This window comes from Symphodus melops, assembly GCF_947650265.1.
Source record: "Symphodus melops genome assembly, chromosome: 19".
Classification (NCBI taxonomy): Eukaryota; Metazoa; Chordata; class Actinopteri; order Labriformes; family Labridae; genus Symphodus; species Symphodus melops.
Window position 1 is genome coordinate 7,186,080 of NC_136709.1, and position 16,811 is coordinate 7,202,890.

The 16,811-nt window shown below is 39.8% G+C and overlaps 1 protein-coding gene across 1 annotated transcript; it reads right to left on the reverse strand.

The window, feature by feature from the left end:
* Positions 1 to 12,739: 12,739 nt before the first annotated feature.
* On the reverse strand, positions 12,740 to 14,244 carry LOC306840168 (N-lysine methyltransferase KMT5A-A-like; the record flags this gene model as incomplete). The annotated part of the gene is made up of 5 exons (XM_079369260.1): positions 14,124 to 14,244; positions 13,876 to 14,038; positions 13,552 to 13,744; positions 13,332 to 13,445; positions 12,740 to 12,772 (listed from the first exon to the last, which is right to left on the reverse strand). The coding sequence occupies exons 1-5, from the start codon at positions 14,227 to 14,229 to the stop codon at positions 12,740 to 12,742; spliced, it is 609 nt and encodes a 202-aa protein (XP_079225386.1). The 5' UTR covers positions 14,230 to 14,244.
* Between the last annotated feature and the right edge of the window lie 2,567 nt (positions 14,245 to 16,811).

Genomic DNA, 16,811 nt, shown 5'->3' on the forward strand with positions numbered 1-16,811 from the left:
TGCAAAAAGGATGGAAACTGCAATGTATGTCGTTAGCTGTGGTGGTGGTTGTCTGAAAACACAGAATTTATATTGACAATGTTTTTTTTTTTGAAATATCAAATTGGATATCTTGTCTGATTTCACAAACACTGAATGAAACAGGAGTTGTGGGGACCTCTCACACACTGTTAGAGGTCTGCATGAGGACCAGTTTGTGGGAGGTTTTCACACATTTTCTAATCAGACACTGACTGAAGGTGTGTTGTGAGGAAGTCGTAAGTGTCCAGAATAGAGTAGCAATTAAACGATAACAAAATCTCTCCGAAGGTTTTAATCTGCCCCAAATATTCCACTACCACTAAGTTTCAACATGCATTACATCAAACTCTTGCCATCAACCAATTTAGTCTAGATTAACATCCAAATAAACTTCCTTCCTCCTTTAAACTGCTTCAGAAAACCATAAATACCATAACATGACAAAGAGAGACTGTAGAATTAAATCTAAAGTGATGACTCTGAATATACCTGTTGAGTGCTGCTCGGACCAGGCGTCTCATCTTCCTCAGCCACCGACTGTGGGGAAGGACATGACCCATCTGCCGCCATGTCGTTAGCTGTGGTGGTGGTTGTCTGAAAACACAGAATTTATATTGACAATGGTTTTGAATATCAAATTGGATAAATTAAATGGTCACTTTAATGATAATACTGTATAACAATTGTGTGAAAAGACAAAATCTCTAAGATCAAAAGCATGTCAGCATAATGATTGTAGAGAGAAGCATTCAATGTTAATTTAAAACATTTCATTCACTCCAGCCAAGCTCTTTCACTACTCTAAAAAGAGTAAAGACGGATATCCTGTTTGTCTGGTGCCTTTTCTGTCTTGGAAGGTTATCCTTTAACTCATGGGTTGATTACAGCTTTAAGTCATGCTACGTCAATTCTGATACAACTTCACTGATAAGTCAACTGCATTGATACAGTTTTTAAACTCCACCAGTGGAGTGGAGATAATTAGGTTAATCTGTGTCTACTAGAGTCAGGTACTGATTCATTCAACTACAAAATGATTTAATACATCAAACTATTATCCATTTTGTACACCTGTCCCTATACAAATACCTGTGTTCTCCATGGGCAGTCATTGGATGCACCTGTGTTGAATTAAGTGAGCCACTTCAAAAGGACTTTAATATTTACTGCATAATACTGCAATCGCTTAATTAATTACTTTGTAAATAATATCTTGCTTCACTTTGACAGGATTCTATTTTTTAGTAAGCTGTTGTCCAAAAAAAGCCTATTTAAATTTAAAAGGCACTGTAACTGCTAATATGGACCATAGTCTAACGTACTTGCTGAGCATCTTTGCTTAACAAAGTCAAGCGTATAAATATGTCATCGAAAACTTGCATGATGCTAAATAAAAACATGCTTAGTTCGCTTAATGACTAGCTTGTTTAGCGAATTAGCTCGTTAGCTCGACTACTTTTCAGCAACAGTAGACTTGAACCACATTTCTTCAAACCGAATAAAAATATGTTATGTCACATTTTATGTATTTAACAGAAATATTTAACTCTTACTAATCACTTTTGAGCAGCTCCTTGCCAGTCGCGCTCCGTTCTCGTCATTTCACCTGTACCGTGACGACAGCTGAGCTCTCGAAGCTATCGTCGGCACATGACACTCAACTTCCTGCGCACTTTCAAAATAAAAGTCTCACAAAGGAAGTCAGAAATTATCGTTCCGTATTTTTGTATAAATTCTGGCTAGCCACTATTTTAACCCTTAGATGCTCCAGTGCTTGGACCCTATACTCTTTCACAAGTGGCTCTGAAATGACCCTTGTAAGAATAAGTGTGTTTTTATGCCATTTTTGGCATTTTGATTAAGAATAACCATCTGTATTATGGTTTGTATTATATTTTGGTCCACACATGAATGATGTCATGTTTGAAATATGTTTATTTTTCACACTATAACAGATTTGGAATATTTTGTGTGTGTGCGTATGCAGAACTGAACTGATGAAAACCGCCTCTACCTCCAAATACTTACTACTGAATAGCAAACACATGCACCAAGAGAAACAAAAGCAGCAGAAGATGCACAAACATTCAGGTTAAATTGATGGATTTGTGATGCAGATTTACTAAATATTTTAGCCCTCTGAACTCCGAGCTGCAGTTTCTGGGTGTTTTTATTGCTCCTGTTCTCATTTTAGCTCATTGTGGGTTAATTTTTCAATGCAATCTAAAGTCCTGCACCTCCATGGAAACAGAACAACCATGAAGAAGGAGAGGTAGAAGGAGAAAACCTAAATACAACATGACAAATTGAGACTGTAGAATTAAATCTGAAGTCACAAATATGAATGTACCCTGTTGAAGAGTGCTGCTGGGACCAGAAGCATCATCTTCCTTAGTGTCTGACTGTGGAGAAGGATGTGATTCATCTGCTGCCATGGTGTTAGTTGTATTGGTGATTCAAGATTCAAGATTCAAAGCATTTATTGTCATGTGCACAGTAAGAAAACACGTTTCCCTGTACAATGAAATGCTTACTTTGCTGTCCACTAGAATGAAAAATAAGACTATGTACATGATAACAGTAAAGTGTATGTTGTGCAAATGTAAACATTTAAAGCGACATTCAGTGACTTTGCAAAAAGGATGGAAACTGCAATGTATGTCGTTAGCTGTGGTGGTGGTTGTCTGAAAACACAGAATTTATATTGACAATGTTTTTTTTTTAAATATCAAATTGGATATCTTGTCTGATTTCACAAACACTGAATGAAACAGGAGTTGTGGGGACCTCTCACACACTGTTAGAGGTCTGCATGAGGACCAGTTTGTGGGAGGTTTTCACACATTTTCTAATCAGACACTGACTGAAGGTGTGTTGTGGGGAAGTCGTAAGTGTCCAGAATAGAGTAGCAATTAAACGATAACAAAATCTCTCCGAAGGTTTTAATCTGCCCCAAATATTCCACTACCACTAAGTTTCAACATGCATTACATCAAACTCTTGCCATCAACCAATTTAGTCTAGATTAACATCCAAATAAACTTCCTTCCTCCTTTAAACTGCTTCAGAAAACCATAAATACCATAACATGACAAAGAGAGACTGTAGAATTAAATCTAAAGTGATGACTCTGAATATACCTGTTGAGTGCTGCTCGGACCAGGCGCCTCATCTTCCTCAGCCACCGACTGTGGGGAAGGACATGACCCATCTGCCGCCATGTCGTTAGCTGTGGTGGTGGTTGTCTGAAAACACAGAATTTATATTGACAATGTTTTTTTTTTTAAATATCAAATTGGATATCTTGTCTGATTTCACAAACACTGAATGAAACAGGAGTTGTGGGGACCTCTCACACACTGTTAGAGGTCTGCATGAGGACCAGTTTGTGGGAGGTTTTCACACATTTTCTAATCAGACACCTACTGAAGGTGTGTTGTGGGGAAGTCGTAAGTGTCCAGAATAGAGTAGCAATTAAACGATAATTATCGTTCCGTATTTTTGTATAAATTCTGGCTAGCCACTATTTTAACCCTTAGATGCTCCAGTGCTTGGACCCTATACTCTTTCATAAGTGGGTCTGAAATTACCCTTATAAGAATAAGTGTGTTTTTATGCCATTTTTGTCATTTTGATTAAGAATAACCATCTGTATTATGGTTTGTATTTGATTTTAATATGTTTAACAGCACCGAAATAGAAATAGAATAGAAATAATACAGTGTGTGTGTGTGTGTGTGTGTGTGTGTGTGTGTGTGTGTGTCTCCGTGTTTGTGTGGACATAAACAGCTGTTCGGCTGATTGACAGCTGAACGTGATCAGCTGATGTCACGTCATGTGACGCTGTCGAGGAAAGGACGTCTCATGTGTCTTAAAGCTGATTTCCTCGGTCCTCTCTCCTCGGCTTCGTTTCCTCCATCCTCTCTGGTGGGCGGGACTAAGACGCAAATGGAGGAGACAACTCGGAGGACACTCGGGGCAAATAAGGGACTTGGGATTGAGCCCAAGTCACATACTCAAATGACTGCAGACTCTCTCTGATTCAAGTGTAGCTTTTAAGTAGAGGGAAGTCTCCAGTAAACTGGTCCATACATTATAATCATTTCAGACTATATACACAAACACAGCACATGTAAACATTATGAGTCTGATAGTAAAAACAGAGACTATTAGAAAACTTACCTTACCTTTTTAAAACTGGGTTGCTGCCCGTGTTCTGGACTCAGCTCATTGTGGCTTAGAGACACAGGTGAGTCCTCTGTCTCCATCACACACTAAAGAACAAACAATGATAGATGAGAGGAAGCACAATGACATTTCAATAGAGTTCTCACTATCACTATTAACCTCAAAAGAGGGCACAAAATCACTGAAGTGCATCCTGAATAGTTTTAACTCTTACAGACTAAGATGACTTAGAAATCATTCAAGCATGTTGACTCACCTGATCAGGATGTCCAGCCTCAGACACTCTGGGAGACGTGTCCACGTCAGCAGGCTGAGAGGAGACAGGGAGCGGTTAAACAATACCAAGTAACAGTGCAGAAGTTATGACATAATTATCAAGAGGTCAAATGTTTATGTGATTCATCTGATTTCATGCTTCAGAAAAAGCACCAAATGAAACACTTGGAGAATAGTTCTGGTAGAGGACGGGTCCAGGAAATGAAAATAGTCTTGATTAGTGCTTTATTGAGAAGATAATTATAGACACAAATCTAAAACCCATGAAGTTCACTAACAATGAAAGAATGTAAACAACTGACAGTGGACCATATAACATTTGTGGACCAAATAAAATATATAAATATGAATAGATGATCTGAAGTTTTTACTAAAGAAGATAAAGCACACGGCTGTTTAGGCGTTTGAAAGCACACGTATGATAAGTCAAGTGTTTAATGTGAGTAAAGCACATGTAGGGTAGATATCTAACACAACCAGGTACGAGTGTTTACCTTTCATCACAGCATTGTGCCAGCTTCATTTGTCATCATTATTATTAAAACATCGTTATGAGCTGTTCAAGAGCACTCTGAAGCTCTACATATATTCACCTTTTTAAAGAGTTCCCCACAGTCCTCTGTGGCTGTAGACGTGCCCCCCTCAGAGGTCAGCTCCAGAGGTGGATGTGTCACCACGATGCTCAGTGGACGACTCCTCACCACACTCCTGAGTGTTGAAAAACAGCAGATTCATTGTAAAGCATTCAGCCTTATTTCCCTCCTTTGTTTCCCTCTGAACAATGATCACTTTCAGCACATGTTCATATAATCACCTGTCCTCTCCAAGGCCAGTCCGAGTCACCATAGTCATAGGTGATCTCCTCTCCTGGCTCGATGTCTCGTCTTGCAAACAGACACAGATGGGGCTTCCCTTCTACATTTAGGTGCTTCATTTTAGCGTTTGGGTTGATGTGGTCATCGTTGACCAACCTTCCAAGTGACTCATCTTCTTTTGCTGCATCAACACTTCAAATACAAACGATCAATATTAAATTAACGGAATAGAGTAGCAATTAAACGATAACAAAATCTCTCCGAAGGTTTTAATCTGCCCCAAATATTCCACTACCACTAAGTTTCAACATGCATTACATCAAACTCTTGCCATCAACCAATTTAGTCTAGATTAACATCCAAATAAACTTCCTTCCTCCTTTAAACTGCTTCAGAAAACCATAAATACCATAACATGACAAAGAGAGACTGTAGAATTAAATCTAAAGTGATGACTCTGAATATACCTGTTGAGTGCTGCTCGGACCAGGCGTCTCATCTTCCTCAGCCACCGACTGTGGGGAAGGACATGACCCATCTGCCGCCATGTCGTTAGCTGTGGTGGTGGTTGTCTGAAAACACAGAATTTATATTGACAATGGTTTTGAATATCAAATTGGATAAATTAAATGGTCACTTTAATGATAATACTGTATAACAATTGTGTGAAAAGACAAAATCTCTAAGATCAAAAGCATGTCAGCATAATGATTGTAGAGAGAAGCATTCAATGTTAATTTAAAACATTTCATTCACTCCAGCCAAGCTCTTTCACTACTCTAAAAAGAGTAAAGACGGATATCCTGTTTGTCTGGTGCCTTTTCTGTCTTGGAAGGTTATCCTTTAACTCATGGGTTGATTACAGCTTTAAGTCATGCTACGTCAATTCTGATACAACTTCACTGATAAGTCAACTGCATTGATACAGTTTTTAAACTCCACCAGTGGAGTGGAGATAATTAGGTTAATCTGTGTCTACTAGAGTCAGGTACTGATTCATTCAACTACAAAATGATTTAATACATCAAACTATTATCCATTTTGTACACCTGTCCCTATACAAATACCTGTGTTCTCCATGGGCAGTCATTGGATGCACCTGTGTTGAATTAAGTGAGCCACTTCAAAAGGACTTTAATATTTACTGCATAATACTGCAATCGCTTAATTAATTACTTTGTAAATAATATCTTGCTTCACTTTGACAGGATTCTATTTTTTAGTAAGCTGTTGTCCAAAAAAAGCCTATTTAAATTTAAAAGGCACTGTAACTGCTAATATGGACCATAGTCTAACGTACTTGCTGAGCATCTTTGCTTAACAAAGTCAAGCGTATAAATACGTCATCGAAAACTTGCATGATGCTAAATAAAAACATGCTTAGTTCGCTTAATGACTAGCTTGTTTAGCGAATTAGCTCGTTAGCTCGACTACTTTTCAGCAACAGTAGACTTGAACCACATTTCTTCAAACCGAATAAAAATATGTTATGTCACATTTTATGTATTTAACAGAAATATTTAACTCTTACTAATCACTTTTGAGCAGCTCCTTGCCAGTCGCGCTCCGTTCTCGTCATTTCACCTGTACCGTGACGACAGCTGAGCTCTCGAAGCTATCGTCGGCACATGACACTCAACTTCCTGCGCACTTTCAAAATAAAAGTCTCACAAAGGAAGTCAGAAATTATCGTTCCGTATTTTTGTATAAATTCTGGCTAGCCACTATTTTAACCCTTAGATGCTCCAGTGCTTGGACCCTATACTCTTTCACAAGTGGCTCTGAAATGACCCTTGTAAGAATAAGTGTGTTTTTATGCCATTTTTGTCATTTTGATTAAGAATAACCATCTGTATTATGGTTTGTATTTGATTTTAATATGTTTAACAGCACCGAAATAGAAATAGAATAGAAATAATACAGTGTGTGTGTGTGTGTGTGTGTGTGTGTGTCTCCGTGTTTGTGTGGACATAAACAGCTGTTCGGCTGATTGACAGCTGAACGTGATCAGCTGATGTCACGTCATGTGACGCTGTCGAGGAAAGGACGTCTCATGTGTCTTAAAGCTGATTTCCTCGGTCCTCTCTCCTCGGCTTCGTTTCCTCCATCCTCTCTGGTGGGCGGGACTAAGACGCAAATGGAGGAGACAACTCGGAGGACACTCGGGGCAAATAAGGGACTTGGGATTGAGCCCAAGTCACATACTCAAATGACTGCAGACTCTCTCTGATTCAAGTGTAGCTTTTAAGTAGAGGGAAGTCTCCAGTAAACTGGTCCATACATTATAATCATTTCAGACTATATACACAAACACAGCACATGTAAACATTATGAGTCTGATAGTAAAAACAGAGACTATTAGAAAACTTACCTTACCTTTTTAAAACTGGGTTGCTGCCCGTGTCCTGGACTCAGCTCACTGTGGCTTAGAGACACAGGTGAGTCCTCTGTCTCCATCACACACTAAAGAACAAACAATGATACATGAGAGGAAGCACAATGACATTTCAATAGAGTTCTCACTATCACTATTAACCTCAAAAGAGGTGGATGTGTCACCACGATGCTCAGTGGACGACTCCTCACCACACTCCTGAGTGTTGAAAAACAGCAGATTCATTGTAAAGCATTCAGCCTTATTTCCCTCCTTTGTTTCCCTCCGAACAATGATCACTTTCAACACATGTTCATATAATCACCTGTCCTCTCCAAGGCCAGTCCGAGTCACCATAGTCATAGGTGATCTCCTCTCCTGGCTCGATGTCTCGTCTTGCAAACAGACACAGATGGGGCTTCCCTTCTACATTTAGGTGCTTCATTTTAGCGTTTGGGTTGATGTGGTCATCGTTGACCAACCTTCCAAGTGACTCATCTTCTTTTGCTGCATCAACACTTCAAATACAAACAATCAATATGAAATACATGCATGTGTATATTTTCTGGATTAAGAGCCTATTAAGATCTGGACTATCAAATGCTCTGTGTTAAGTCACTGACATAAAGCATTGAGTTTTAATACATACCACCAAAATGTTCCATTATGGCGAAACTCAAACATGAAGACCTTCAGCTTGTTGTGATAAACTCGCTGTCTCCTCTCACATTTTTGTTTGCTTACTAGTTCACCACGATACTCCAACAGGAAGTCTCCTTTTTCAAATGGAGCACAAGCAAAGACGCCCCGCCCTGTTAGAACACAAACACAAGTGATGAAGTCAGGAGAACCAGGACATTTTATAAGGCCAACAGTCCTTAGTCAGACCTATCTTACCCTTAAAAGAGCTGATGAACCTGACATCGAGGTCACCTTTGTCCTTCCCAGACGCAATACAGGTCCTTGCATCTTCCTTTGGGTTTAAACGCCTCCGACTCTGCATTCCTGTGTGTACTGTAACCCTATGTGTCCAGAGACAGAAGGAGGGTTAACATAATCACCTGGTACACAGAGACATAATATTAATAACTATATTTATATCAATCAATCAATCAATCTTTATTTATATAGCGTCAATTCATAACAGGCGTTATCTCGAGACACTTTACAAAAGCAGGTAAAGGACTTTACTGTTTGTCTGTTAACATTAACAAAAGAGCAGCTAACAAGACCATGCTCATTGTTATGTTTACAAAAAGCAGGTAAAGGACCTTACTTATGGCTATATTACAAGAGCCCAGCTTAATCCGTCATCTCTCCACAACACAGCTGTAGAAGTTGCTGAGGATCTTGGTTGACATGCCAAACTTCCTCAGCCTCCTCAGAAAATACAGCCATTGTTGAGCTGTCCTGACCAGCTGTTTGATATTGGTGGACCATCTGAAGTCCTCAGTGATGTGGACCCTGAGGTATCTAAAGCTGCTCACCCGCTCCACTTCAAGCTCCCGGATAAACAGTGGCTGATAAAGTCTCCTCTCCTTCCTCATGTCCACTATCATCTCCGTCGTCTTGTCTGTGTTGAGGGTGAGGTTGTTGTCCTCACACCATGACACCAGACCGGCCACCTCCATCCTGTAGGCCACTCAAATCAAATTGACAGAAATAAATGGACAATTTGATGAAAATACTGTATAACATGCAAATTGTGTGAAAAGACAAAATCTGTAAGATGAGAGGCATGCCAACATACACCAGACTGTAGAGAAAAGTAGCTATTCAAATCAATTTTAAAACATTTCTTCCACTCCAGCCAAGCTCCGTCTGAATTCACAAATCTTGATCAAAACAGGAGTTGTGGGGACCTCTCACGCACCATGTTGCAGTTCTCTGGTTCGACACACTTTCCAATCAGACACTAAATGAAGGTGTGTTGTGGGGACCCCGTCAGTGTCCAAAATAGAGCTGTAATTAACCAACAACTACATTTCTGTGAGGGTTGAATTCTGCCCTAAATATCCCACTACCACTAACCTTCCACATGCATTACATTAAACTCTTGGTTGAACTAATTAACATTAGTCCTGCCCAGAAAAGTTCTGTCTGAGTTCACACATCTTAGATCAAACAGGCGTTGTGGGGACGTAGCACACACACAATGTTAGAGATCCTTATGGGGACCAGTTTTGTCAACGTTTTCACACAGTTTAAATTCAGACACTGACTGAAGGTGTGTTGTGGGGACGCCGTCAGTGTCCAAAATAGAGCAGTAATTAACCAATAACAAAATCTCGGTAAGGGTTGAAATCTGCCCTAAATATCCCACTACCACTAACTTTCTATATGCATTACATTAAACTCTTAGATTTAGATTAACATCCAAATAAATGTAAATTGCTCCAGAAAAACATCAACACAATAACGTGACAAATTGAGACTTAAATTAGAATTAAATCTGAAGTCACGAATATGAATGTACCTGTTGAAGAGTGCTGCTGGGACCAGAAGCATCATCTTCCTTAGTGTCTGACCATGGGGAAGGATTCATCTGCTGCCGCGGTGTTGGTTGTACTGGTGGTTGACTGAAAACAGATTTTAAATCGATATTTTAGAATATCAAATTGAAGAAAATGAATGGTGTTGTTGTGTTGATGTTAGTAATTATGAACTGATAAATCACATCAGACACCAACTTACATTTAACTGCACTGATGTACTTCACTTGTAATTGACATGTTTTGTCATGCTGAATGGCGTCGTTAAGGGGGGTAATCCATGGCTGCATTTAAATTAGTTTGCATTGGATTCAGTTTCAGTTTGATGTATTTGAAAGTATTAGCTATATCATGTTTTTACAAACTCTTATGTCCAGGCACTTCAAAATGAAAGGAATGTCAAATTTCAAGATGCTTTATTGTCTCAGGCTTCCATCTCAACCTGTGTTGAATTAGGTGAGTCACTTCAAAGGAGGTGAATACTTACTGCTTAATACAGCAATCACTGGTTTTAGATTTTATACTTTCAATTAATAAATTTGCCTTGTAAAAATCCAGCTTCACTTTGACACAAGTCTTTTTTGTGAATTGTTGTCAAAAAGCTTACTAGCTTGTTTAGCTAATTAACTAGGTAGCTCTACATTATACATTCAGCGACACCTAATGAGCTTTCATTCCTTTAACTACTTCAATATGATAGCTGTCAAAACTAAAAGAAAGTTTAATGATTACACACACACACACACACACACGAGCTGTTAAAACTTCCCAAACGTACACATTCAAACCTGAGGCATTCACATTCTCTTCACTAAAATTTTATATCAAAACTTACGGTCACATCACCCAGGACAGCTGCGACAGAGAGGTCGAAAAGACAGCTCCGGTTGACTGTGGGGGGGGGGACCCAAGAAAAACAGAGAACAACCTTTGAGAGACTGTATAACTGATAGTACGAATTTCTGTGAATACGTTCAGTTTGGCTGCACTTTGTAGAGGTGACTTTACTGTGAGCAGACTATGTTCTATTCTGAGAAGCTATGACCATATTTGAAGAATAGATTCAGTTTTAGGGGCATTTATATTTTTCAACCCTTCAATAACATATACAAAGGAGTATTGTCGAGCTTTGCTTAATCCATAGCGCACACACACACACACACACACACACACACACACACACACACACACACACACACACACACACACACACACACACACACACACACACACACACACACACACACACACACACACACACACACACACACACACACACACACACACACACACACAAACACAAACAAACTGGGCATGTTGGTGGATTAGACCGACACACCTTTCCCAAGGTCTTTGGGAGTAAGGCCAACACTTCAAAAAAACTGAAAAAAATTTGGCTCACTTCAGCGCTCTTCTAGGAGCTAAGGCTGACCTTTGACTTAGGCTGACTTTAAAAGGACAAAAAGGCCTCGCCCCCACAGCCACATATGTGGACAGAGCAAAACACTCAGAGGATAAGGTCATGTTCAAGGTCTCCATTATTAATTACTACACATTCACAATACACTAAGAGCTTTCACTGACGCACAACTTTAATAAGGAAATAGATCACATTTCTATACCTCAAAAAGATTTTTTTGAAAAAACTTTCAAGGTCACAGCCTTCAGATTCTAAATGTGGTTTAAACATGGAGGCTCTTTCCAAACACTAGCAGGCTGTCTCCTCCTGTCAGTGAAGGTGTAGGCCAAGAAGTCGAGCAAGCTTGTTCATTTCTTTGAAAAAGAAAATGGCCAGAAGTCATTTATGTTTAAATATGTTTAACAGCACCGAAATAGAAATAGAATAGAAATAATACAGTGTGTGTGTGATTAGAAGTAATACAGTGCGTGTTTGTGTGGACATAAACAGCTGTTAGGCTGATTGACAGCTGAACGTGATAAGCTGATGTCGCGTCATGTGACGCTGTCGAGGAAAGGTCGTCTCATGTGTCTTAAAGCTGATTTCCTCGGTCCTCTCTCCTCGGCTTCGTTTCCTCCGTCCTCTCTGGTGGGCGGGACTAAGACGCAAATGGAGGAGACAACTCGGAGGACACTCGGGGCAAATAAGGGACTTGGGATTGAGCCCAAGTCACATACTCAAACGACTGCAGACTCTCTCTGATTCAAGTGTAGCTTTTAAGTAGAGGGAAGTCTCCAGTAAACTGGTCCATACATTATAATCATTTCAGACTATATACACAAACACAGCACATGTAAACATTATGAGTCTGATAGTAAAAACAGAGACTATTAGAAAACTTACCTTACCTTTTTAAAACTGGGTTGCTGCCCGTGTCCTGGACTCAGCTCACTGTGGCTTAGAGACACAGGTGAGTCCTCTGTCTCCATCACACACTAAAGAACAAACAATGATACATGAGAGGAAGCACAATGACATTTCAATAGAGTTCTCACTATCACTATTAACCTCAAAAGAGGGCACACAATCACTGAAGTGCATCCTGAATAGTTTTAACTCTTACAGACTAAGATGACTTAGAAATCATTCACTCACCTGATCAGAATGTTCAGCCTCAGACACTGGGAGACGTGTCCACGTCAGCAGGCTGAGAGGAGACAGGGAGCGGTTAAACAATACCAAGTAACAGTGCAGAAGTTATGACATAATTATCAAGAGGTCAAATGTTTATGTGATTCATCTGATTTCATGCTTCAGAAAAAGCACCAAATGAAACACTTGGAGAATAGTTCTGGTAGAGGACGGGTCCAGGAAATGAAAATAGTCTTGATTAGTGCTTTATTGAGAAGATAATTATAGACACAAATCTAAAACCCATGAAGTTCACTAACAATGAAAGAATGTAAACAACTGACAGTGGACCATATAACATTTGTGGACCAAATAAAATATGTAAATATGAATAGATGATCTGAAGTTTTTACTAAAGAAGATAAAGCACACGGCTGTTTAGGCGTTTGAAAGCACACGTATGATAAGTCAAGTGTTTAATGTGAGTAAAGCACATATAGGGTAGATATCTAACACAACCAGGTACGAGTGTTTACCTTTCATCACAGCATTGTGCCAGCTTCATTTGTCATCATTATTATTAAAACATAGTTATGAGCTGTTCAAGAGCACTCTGAAGCTCTACATATATTCACCTTTTTAAAGAGTTCCCCACAGTCCTCTGTGGCTGTAGACGTGCCCCCCTCAGAGGTCAGCTCAGAGGTGGATGTGTCACCACGCTGCTCAGTGGACGACTCCTCACCACACTCCTGAGTGTTGAAAAACAGCAGATTCATTGTAAAGCATTCAGCCTTATTTCCCTCCTTTGTTTCCCTCCGAACAATGATCACTTTCAACACATGTTCATATAATCACCTGTCCTCTCCAAGGCCAGTCCGAGTCACCATAGTCATAGGTGATCTCCTCTCCTGGCTCGATGTCTCGTCTTGCAAACAGACACAGATGGGGCTTCCCTTCTACATTTAGGTGCTTCATTTTAGCGTTTGGGTTGATGTGGTCATCGTTGACCAACCTTCCAAGTGACTCATCTTCTTTTGCTGCATCAACACTTCAAATACAAACAATCAATATGAAATACATGCATGTGTATATTTTCTGGATTAAGAGCCTATTAAGATCTGGACTATCAAATGCTCTGTGTTAAGTCACTGACATAAAGCATTGAGTTTTAATACATACCACCAAAATGTTCCATTATGGCGAAACTCAAACATGAAGACCTTCAGCTTGTTGTGATAAACTCGCTGTCTCCTCTCACATTTTTGTTTGCTTACTAGTTCACCACGATACTCCAACAGGAAGTCTCCTTTTTCAAATGGAGCACAAGCAAAGACGCCCCGCCCTGTTAGAACACAAACACAAGTGATGAAGTCAGGAGAACCAGGACATTTTATAAGGCCAACAGTCCTTAGTCAGACCTATCTTACCCTTAAAAGAGCTGATGAACCTGACATCGAGGTCACCTTTGTCCTTCCCAGACGCAATACAGGTCCTTGCATCTTCCTTTGGGTTTAAACGCCTCCGACTCTGCATTCCTGTGTGTACTGTAACCCTATGTGTCCAGAGACAGAAGGAGGGTTAACATAATCACCTGGTACACAGAGACATAATATTAATAACTATATTTATATCAATCAATCAATCAATCTTTATTTATATAGCGTCAATTCATAACAGGCGTTATCTCGAGACACTTTACAAAAGCAGGTAAAGGACCTTACTGTTTGTCTGTTAACATTAACAAAAGAGCAGCTAACAAGACCATGCTCATTGTTATGTTTACAAAAAGCAGGTAAAGGACCTTACTTATGGCTATATTACAAGAGCCCAGCTTAATCCGTCATAGCGTGGCAAGAAAAAACTTCCTTTTAACAGGCAGAAATCTTCAGCAGACCCGGGCTCATGACGGAACAGTCATCTGCTAAACTGTGCTGGGCTTGAAAATGGGATGGGGGAGATGGGACAAGATGCAGAAAGAAGAATAGGATAGGATAGGTTGGGGGGGGGGGGGTCTGGGCTGGCAATCCTCGGGGGTGGGGGGGTTGTTTGGGCAGGCCATCCTCACCAACAGTCCCAATGAACCTCAGAGAGCTCAGGAGCTCCCAGAAAAAGGAGAGGTTAGAATATAAAGATAGTGACAAGCAGTAATAAGATATGAAAGCTGGGAGAGAAAGAGGGAGAGAGAGATAAGAGATCCTGGTGCCAGTTCCCCCGGTAGTCTAGGCCTATAGCAGCATAACTATGAGCTGGTCCTAAGCCGGCCCTAACTATAAGATTTATCAAAAAGAAAAGTTTTAAGTCTATTCTTAAAAGTACCTAGTGTGTCTGCCTCCCGGACCCCGACTGGTAGACGATTCCAAAGGAGCGGTGCCTGATAACTAAAGGCTCTACCTCCCATAGTACTTTTAGAGAGCATGGGCACCACGAGCAGGCCTGCATTCTGGGAACGTAATGTTCTAGATGGATAGTACGGTACAATTAACTCTTTAAGATACGATGGTGCCTGACCGTTTAGAGCTTTGTAGGTGAGCAGAAGGATTTTAAATTCTATTCTAGATTTTATAGGGAGCCAATGGAGAGAAGCCAATACAGAAGTAATGTGGTCCCTTTTCCTAGTTCTAGTAAGAACACGAGCTGCAGCGTTTTGGACGAGTTGGATATGGAGCTGCTAACTAGGGGAAAGACTTCCTTAAACAACTTGGTTGGGATTGGATCTAAAAGACAAGTTGACGCAGAAATAATCGAATTTAGTTCTGAGAGGTTAATTGGAAAAAAACAGTCGAGGTTAGTATCAGATTTTGGAACCGTTTCTGCTGTATCTGAATTATAGGAGGAATCTGCACTAAGTAAAGGTAGTAGGTTGCTAATTTTGTCTCTAATGTTTAGAATTTTATCATTAAAAAAGCTCATGAAATCATTACTGCTAAGGGCTAAAGGAATAGATGGCTCAAATGAACTATGACTCTCTGTTAGCCTGGCTACAGTGCTGAAGAGGTATCTAGGGTTGTTTTTATTTTCTTCAATAAAGACACGAGTAATAGGCAGCGCGGGCCTGCCGTAGAGCTTTCATATATCTATTATGACTATCTTGCCAAATTAAACGAGATTCTATCGTTTTGGTGGAGCGCCAAATTCTTTCAAATTTACGTGACGTTAGTTTTAGAGTACAGGTTTCTAAATTGTACCATGGAGCTGATCTCTGTCGTTTGATTGCCTTCTTGTCTTAGGGGGGCGATTGAATCCAGAGTAACTCTAAGTGAATCCACCGCACTATCTACAAACTGATCTAACTGAGAGGGACTAAAGTGATTATAGGAGTTTTCAACTAGGTTAGAGGATGGAACTGAAACAAAAGCAGCTGAAATAGCTTCCTTAAATTTAGCAACAGCATTATCATTTAAATTTCTAGAGAGCACTTTTTTATTAAGAGGAGTTAAGGTTGGTAAAAACAAATCAAAAGTTACTAGTAAATGGTCTGATAGAGAATTTTCCAGAAAAACCGACAAACTGTTAATTTCAATACCATAGGCTAAAACAAGATCCAGGGTGTGGTTAAATCGATGAGTAGGTTTGTTTACACCCTGGGAGAAGCCAATAGAGTCTAATAGAGACATGAAAGCCGTGCGAAGACTGTGTATATAGCACCTTTAAAAGCATGCATCAATGTGAAAGCTCACTACAGTAAAAATGTAATTTCCACACAGAAACTTTACATTTTACAGTTGTCTTGCATGCATGCATTATGTGACTTAAAATTAATTTTTAGTGACCGAGTTGAATTTTGATATCACAATGTATAATATTAGTGAAGTTTATTCCAGTGTACATCTTTACACATTTTCTGCTGATGGAAACGTTACATTGTGCCTACTCACAATAATTTAGGGACATTGTTATTTACATGAGTGCTTTTTCTATGTGGTCTGAATTCTAATTAAATAAGTAATAGTATATAACAGCCCAACAATAGAGACAATAACAAAGATAGCCCTGGCACGATGTGGTGGAGCGTCATCATCCATGAACAGAAACACGGAAACACGCAATCCTGCTTCTAGCTGATCACAGCAGGTCTACCTGAGTTGAGTTAAAGGGCCACACGGAGCCGTCATCAC